The sequence below is a fragment of the Neophocaena asiaeorientalis genome, unplaced genomic scaffold (genome assembly GCF_003031525.2).
Source record: "Neophocaena asiaeorientalis asiaeorientalis breed wild unplaced genomic scaffold, Neophocaena_asiaeorientalis_V1.1 scaffold1004, whole genome shotgun sequence".
NCBI lineage: Eukaryota > Metazoa > Chordata > Mammalia > Artiodactyla > Phocoenidae > Neophocaena > Neophocaena asiaeorientalis.
The window spans coordinates 441,332-448,278 of NW_020174276.1; the positions used below are offsets into that span (position 1 = coordinate 441,332).

General features: G+C 69.6%; 1 protein-coding gene across 1 annotated transcript in view; it reads left to right on the top strand.

Moving 5' to 3' along the window:
- PLXNB3 (plexin B3) overlaps positions 1-6,878 on the top strand; it is a 13,187-nt gene extending 6,309 nt beyond the window's left edge. Inside the window, exons 14-34 of the mRNA XM_024755825.1 lie at positions 16-121; positions 832-962; positions 1,207-1,383; positions 1,498-1,690; positions 1,812-2,042; positions 2,128-2,289; positions 2,371-2,522; positions 2,686-2,786; positions 2,865-3,088; positions 3,224-3,402; positions 3,665-3,731; positions 3,994-4,321; positions 4,433-4,536; positions 4,622-4,760; positions 5,083-5,261; positions 5,388-5,548; positions 5,766-5,913; positions 6,062-6,126; positions 6,195-6,270; positions 6,393-6,467; positions 6,751-6,878. Coding sequence (XP_024611593.1) covers positions 16-121; positions 832-962; positions 1,207-1,383; positions 1,498-1,690; positions 1,812-2,042; positions 2,128-2,289; positions 2,371-2,522; positions 2,686-2,786; positions 2,865-3,088; positions 3,224-3,402; positions 3,665-3,731; positions 3,994-4,321; positions 4,433-4,536; positions 4,622-4,760; positions 5,083-5,261; positions 5,388-5,548; positions 5,766-5,913; positions 6,062-6,126; positions 6,195-6,270; positions 6,393-6,467; positions 6,751-6,855 — 3,103 coding nt within the window. The 3' untranslated portion in view covers positions 6,856-6,878. The remainder of the gene's footprint in view (positions 1-15; positions 122-831; positions 963-1,206; positions 1,384-1,497; positions 1,691-1,811; positions 2,043-2,127; positions 2,290-2,370; positions 2,523-2,685; positions 2,787-2,864; positions 3,089-3,223; positions 3,403-3,664; positions 3,732-3,993; positions 4,322-4,432; positions 4,537-4,621; positions 4,761-5,082; positions 5,262-5,387; positions 5,549-5,765; positions 5,914-6,061; positions 6,127-6,194; positions 6,271-6,392; positions 6,468-6,750) is intronic.
- The last annotated feature ends 69 nt before the right edge of the window (positions 6,879-6,947 follow it).

Below are 6,947 nucleotides of genomic sequence, written 5' to 3' on the forward strand. Positions count from 1 at the left end.
GCCTTCTCTCTGCAGATTTGTGTGTGTGACATCTCCTGCCCCCAACGGCACCGTGGGCCCAATCCAAGTGGCCGTTAAGAGTCGGCCACCGGGCATCTCAACCCAGCACTTCACCTACCAGGTCAGTGCCCACCCAGGGTGCTCCCCACAGAGGGGGTAGTAGAAAGAAGGGACAGGAGGGCAGTGACACCTACGTGAGGATTTCCAACCTGACCTAAGGTTAGTGGGAAGCGTCACCTCACGTCCAGGAGGGAAGCCACGCGATCCGAGTGATCGCTCTGGCCACTGAGTGGACGGTGGGCTGTGGGCAGTGGCGGGATGGTGAGGACGCTGCCCACCGGCCGCTGTCCAGGAGGGAGGCAAGCAGCGGAAGCAGTGAGTGCAGCGGCCGCCGGATGGCCAGGGGGACCACTCGGGGACGCAGAGCTGTCAGGACTTGCTGCCCACCCGGCTGCCTGCGGGCAAGGGGATGGGGGAGAGCAGGGATGCCTCCAGGTGCCAGCCCGAGCCCTCGAGACTTGCTGGAGCCAGAGAGCCTGGGGTGGGAGCAGTGGGTGCAGGGGCAGGGGCAGCACCCCAAGGAGGTGACTGGATCTTGGGGCTTAGAGCTGCGGGGAGGGGGGCCTGGGAGGTGCAAGCCGCGGCAGAGGACGAGGAGACGCAGCGAGGAGAGAAGAGCACCCCCTGGTGGGGCAGGGCGGCTGGCAGGAGAGCTGCGGGGCTGCAGAAGCTGGGCACAGGGCTTCCAGAGGGAGAGCAGGGTCAGCCGTGGCCCAGGAGGCAGAGCTGAGAAGTGGGCCTCCATGTGCCCCAGCTTGCCCTGTCCCCCAGGACCCCGTCCTGCTGAGCCTGAGTCCCCAGTGGGGCCCCCAGGCAGGGGGCACCCAGCTCACCATCCATGGGCAGCACCTGCAGACGGGAGGCAACATCAGTGCCTTTGTGGGCAGCCAGCCCTGTCGTATGTGAGTCCCTCCTCCTGACCCCAGCTGGTCGCTGTCAGCTGGGGATACTCCCTATGGGCCCCAGCGTCCCCTTGCGTACAATGGGGGCGATGAGCTCAGGGCTCCCCAAGGCCCCCGTGAAAGTCCCAGGTCCACGCCCACCCCAGGGGTCTCTGCCCTTGGTGAGGGAGGCAAAGCAGGCCTCTGGTGGGGAGGCCGGGCTGAGGCTAGAGCCCAAGATGCCAGACACCTCCCCACCCTGCAGAAGGGAGCCAGTGTGTCCTGAGGCCATCGTGTGCCACACCACGCCCCAGGCCAGCCCAGGAGAAGCTGTGGTTCGAGTGGTCTTCGGCCGTGCCCAGCGCACGCTGCTCGCCAGCCCCTTCCACTACACCGCCGACCCCCAGCTCGTGGCGGCGGAGCCCAGCGTCAGCTTCCGGGGGTGAGGACCTGATCCACCCGGGGCAACCTGTGCACCCTGCCGGGAGGGTGGGCAGCCAGGACCGGACTGGGCTGCCCGCCGCCCCTGGTCCTGCTGAGTGCTATCCTGGCGCAGGGGCGGGCGGCTGATCCGAGTCAGGGGCACGGGCCTGGACGTGGTAGAGCGGCCCCTGCTGTCCGTGTGGCTGGAGGCCGCAGAGGAGACTGCTGTGGCGGTGCAGCCCCGGGACCCGACCCCCAGGGGGAGCTGTCGGGCCCCCGCCGCAGCCCCCCAGGCTTGCACCCAGCTTGAGGGGGGCCTGCTGCAGGTGAGGCCCCACCAGCAGGTGACGCCGTGCCCCGCGAGGGGGCGGGGTGGCCCCCACGTCCCTGGGAGCGAGCGGGCAGCCCCGGCTCACCCTGCCTCGTCCCGGCCCCGCCGCCTCGCAGTGCTCCACCGTCTGCTCCGTCAACTCGTCCAGCCTCCTCCTGTGCCGGAGCCCTGCAGTGCCGGACGGGGCCAGCCCCCGGCGCGTCTTCTTCGCCCTGGACAACGTGCATGTGGACTTCGCCCGCGCCAGTGGGGGCCAGGACTTCCTGTACCAGCCCAACCCCCGCCTGGCCCCACTCAGCCGAGCCCGCCCCTACCGCCTCAAGACACGCCACATCCTGGACGTGGAGGTGAGGCCTCCTGCCGGCCGCCGCTGCGCGGGGGCTGTGGGCACCAGCTGGGTGGCTCGACTCAGGCCCCGGATCCGGCTTCCAGGGTGAGGGTCTCAACCTGGGCATCAGCAAGGAGGAGGTGCGCGTGCACATCGGTGACGGCGAGTGCCTGGTGAAGACTCTCACGCTCACCCACCTGTACTGCGAGCCGCCCGCGCGGGCCCCGCAGCCCACCAATGGCTCCAGACCCCTGCCGCAGTTCGTGGTGAGGCTGGGCCCCGGGTGCCGGGCTGGGCGGGCGGAGCGCTGCAGGCCGGCGCTCAAGAGCCCCGCGTCCCCGCTGCAGGTGCAGATGGGCAACGTGCGGCTGCCGCTGGGCCCCGTCCAGTACGAGGCTGAGCCCGCGCTCTCTGCCTTCCCCGTGGAGGCCCAGGCGGGCCTGGGCCTGGGCGTGGCCGTGCCGATCGCCGCCGTGCTCCTCCTGACCCTCGTGTACAGGTGAGGGGGCCGCCCTGCCACGCGCGCACCCGCCCCAACTCCCCTCCTCACCTTCGGAAAGGGTGGCCCACGGCGGGCCTCTGTGCAGGCGGCCATCTTGGCTCAGTGGCCTCGGCCCAGGCAGTTCTGGTCCCGTGGCTGACACCTGGCCCCTGGGCCGCAGGCACAAGAGCAAGCAGGCCCTGCGGGACTACCAGAAGGTTCTGGTGCAGCTGGAGAACCTGGAGATCGGCGTAGGCGACCAGTGCCGAAAGGAGTTCACAGGTCGGGAGAGGGCGGTGGGGAGAGGGTAGAGGGCGGACCTGGGCCTGAGCTCACACCTCAGTGGCTCCTGGCCTACAGACCTGATGACGGAGATGACTGACCTCAGCAGCGACCTGGAGGCCAGCGGGATCCCCTTCCTGGACTACCGCACGTACGCCGAGCGCGCCTTCTTCCCCGGGCGCGGCAGCTGCCCGCTGCAGCCTGCCCTCGAGGGGCCCGGGGAGGAGGGCCGCCGCGCGCCGGTGCGCCAGGGCCTCATGCAGCTCTCCAACCTGCTCAACAGCAAGCCCTTCCTCCTTACGGTGAGGGCCGCGGGGGCGGGAGGCGGGCCTGGGCGAGGAAGCGGGCCAGGCAGCAGGTGTGGGCTCAGGCGTGGGAGGATGTGTGGGGCGCAGGGCTTCCCGGGGTGGGTGCCAGCACCCCCTCCTCCCGCCTAGCTCATCCACACCCTGGAGGAGCAGCCCAGCTTCTCCCAGCGGGACCGCTGCCTCGTGGCTTCGCTGCTGTCCCTGGCGCTGCACGGCAAGCTCGAGTACCTGACCGACATCGTGAGGACGCTGCTCGGAGATCTGGCTGCCCATTACGTGCAGAAGAACCCCAAGCTCATGCTACGCAGGTTGGCCTTGGCCTGGCCGGTCCCGGCAGCAGGGGAGCTGGCTCCGTCCAGCCTTGTCCTGGCGTGCGTGGGGCTGGGAAGCCCTGGGAGGCGGGCTGGGTCCGGAGCCGCTGGTGGGGAAGCAGATGGGCACCCTGAGCGGCGAGCCGGGCACAAAGGGTGGCCAGGCGGAGCAGCTCTGCCCTCCCGCTACCGCCTGCCTCAGCCTGGAGACAGGGTGGCCCTGCAGCAGCCCCTCTGACCCAGGGCCCGCTCCCTGCAGGACGGAGACTATGGTGGAGAAGCTGCTCACCAACTGGGTGTCCATCTGTCTCTACGCCTTCCTGAGGGTGAGGGCCCCTCTCCCCTCACGCCATTCTGGGGCTGCTGCCTCTGGCCTCACTGATCTGCGCCCCCATTCCGCCCAGGGGCCTCGGGCTCGAGGGCGGGGGGTCGGTGAGGGAAGGCTACGAACATTTGCCCGGCTGGATGTGAAGCAGAGGCTGCTGGTGTTGCCTGCCGTCCATCTTCGCTCTGTGCAGCGGGCCGCCCCTCCCTGCCCGCACCGCCCACCGCCCCCCAGCTGACGCCAGCCCTTCCTGGTGGTTGCAGGAGGTAGCGGGTGAGCCGCTCTACGTGCTCCTGCGGGCCATCCAGTACCAGGTGGACAAGGGCCCCGTGGACGCCGTGACGGGCAAGGCAAAACGGACCCTGAACGACAGCCGCCTGCTGCGGGAGGACGTGGAATTCCGGGCCCTGACGCTGACGGTGCTGGCTGGCCCGGGGGTTGGTGGGGCTGCGGCGGGCAGCGTGGTGCAGCGCGTGCCCGCCCGGGTGCTCGACACGGACACCATCACCCAGGTCAAGGAGAAGGTGCTGGACCAAGTCTACAAGGGCACCCCCTTCTCCCAGAGGCCCTCAGTGCACGCCCTAGACCTCGGTGAGAACCTACCCCTCCTGCCCCGCCCGAGGCTCTTCTCACCTGTGGCCACTCGGCTCCGCCCTACGGGAACAGGCCGTGGGCTGACCGGCTTCCCTGGGTCCCCCCAAGAGTGGCGCTCAGGCCTGGCCGGTCACCTAACCCTGTCGGACGAGGACCTGACCTCAGTGACTCAGAACCGCTGGAAGAGACTCAACACCCTGCAGCATTACAAGGTGCCGGGCAGGTGGGCGCTGGGGGCAGGCTCCCGCCTCGGGTCAGCCAGGGAGGGAGCCCAGCCTCTGCTCCCCTCCCCGCCAGGTCCCGGATGGAGCCACGGTGAGGCTCATTCCCCAGCTGCACAACGGAGGCGCCGTCTCCCAGAGCCCGGCCCCGAGCTGCCCCTCTGGGGAGAGTGAGTCCCGTGGCCCAGCCGCACCAACCTGCCCCCGACTTCGAGGTGGGCAGGCCGGAGTCCCGGTCATGCCGTCTGCCGTGTCCGGGTCTCCCCAAACCTCGCCAGCGGGGAAGCCACAACTCCAGGCTGAGCCGGGGGCCCGGGGTGGACGAGGGTGGCGGTGCGTCCGGGTCGGGAAGCTCCAGGGCCGTGGGGTGCTGGGCCGAGCGAGCCCCTGGGCTGCCACCCTGTCCTCCACATCTCTCTTACCCTGCGGCCCTCGGCGCCCCCCACCCTGCCCCACCTCACCAGGGAAGCAGGCTGGGCCTCCCCGGCCGGCGGCATGAGGGTGCACAGGACTGAGGCCCGGCTTCTGTGCCCTCAGACGTCCCCGCGCTGGAGGACGGTGAGGACGGCGGGGTCCGCCTCTGGCACCTGGTGAAAGTCACCGATGAGCCAGAAGCAGCGAAGGCGTGGCGCAGCAGCCTGAGGGAGCCGGAGCGGGAGCGGACGCGGGCCAAGGCCATTCCGGAGATCTACCTCACCCGCCTGCTGTCCATGAAGGTAGGTGGGCCGGGGAGCTGGGGTGACGGGGCGGCCCCACCCACTGAGGCAGGCCGCGGCTGGCCGCGGCTTCGAGGCGCACACACCCTGCCCCCCCCCCCATACCGCCCGCGCCCTGCCTTCTAGGGCACACTGCAGAAGTTTGTGGACGACGCCTTCCAGGCCATCCTCAGCGTGAACCGGCCTGTGCCCATCGCTGTCAAGTACCTGTTTGACTTCCTGGACGAGCTGGCCGAGAAGCACGGCATTGAGGACCTGGAGACCTTACACATCTGGAAGACTAACAGGTGCCTCGCCTGCTGCCCCCGTGCAGAGAGGACGCTGGCAGGGCGGGGGCGGCAGGGCCGGGACAGAAGCCCAGGGCCCGGCGGCCCTCGCCCTGGGTTCCCGGCTGCCCCTGCACGGGCTCGCAGGCCAGCTCCCCGCGCAGCTCAGGGCCGGGGACCAGGCTGAGGATGGGAGCTGGGGCAGCCTGCTCACGCCGCGGCTGGCCCGTGTCCCCAGCCTACTCTTGCGGTTCTGGGTGAACACCCTGAAGAACCCACAGCTCATCTTTGACGTGCGGGTGTCGGACAACGTGGACGCCGTCCTCACCGTCATCGCCCAGACCTTCATGGACTCCTGCACCATCTCGGAGCATAAAGTGGGCCGGGTGAGGGCAGAGGAAGAAAGCCTGGCGGGGGAGCCACGGGGGCTCGGAGCAGAGCCCTGGGTGGGGCTGGGGGGGCACGAGTGGCACAGTCAGAAAACCAGGGCAGAGCTCCCCAGCTCCCGCTCACGCCCACCCCTGCCCAGAACAGGATTCCCCCGTGAACAAACTGCTCTACGCCCGGGAGATCCCTCGCTACAAGCAGATGGTGGAGAGGTAGGTGTCGGGGCATCACGGACGAGGGAATGGGTGCTGCCTGCCCCTAACTCTGTCCCCTCCTCCAGATACTACTCCGACATTCGCCAGAGCTCTCCGGCGAGCTACCAGGAGATGAACTCGGCTCTGGCCGAGCTCTCGGGGGTGAGGCCCGGCCCAGAGGGTGCACCCTTCCACACCTGGGGCGGGGGAGGCGGGCAGAGGGGAAGGGGGAGGCTTGGCTCGACGCCCGGGCTGGGGCCTCAACCCCCGCGTGCTGCCCCTAGAATTACACCTCCGCTCCCCACTGTCTGGAAGCTCTGCAAGAACTCTACACCCACATCCACAGGTACTACGACCAGGTGAGGCCCGGGGCACTCTGGGGGGGAGGGGCATGCCTCCAGAGCCCGGAGCCCAGAGCCCAGAGGGAGGCCCCAGGAGTCTCCCTGGGGGCGAGAGGCAGTGTCCAGGCCCAATCTGGACAGAGGAGAGGAAAGGCCCAGGTTGGGGAAGGGGCTCGGCATCCGTCCGGATTCCTCAGGGAGCTCTGGCTCCCCAGGCTGCTACTGAGATGGAGCCAGGGCAGGGCGGCCGGTGGGCCGAGGGCCAGGGCCTCAGGCGGGCCGGCCTCCTCTGCTCTGGTAGATCATCAGTGCCCTGGAGGAGGACCCTGTGGGCCAGAAGATGCAACTGGCCTGCCGCCTGCAGCAGGTTGCCGCCCTGGTGGAGAACAAGGTGACTGACCTGTGAGCTGGGCAGCAGCAGGATCTGCCGGTTCAATGCCCTGGACGGAGCCTGGAAGGAGCCGGCGACACGGGAGTGGCCGGCAGAGGGAGGGAGCG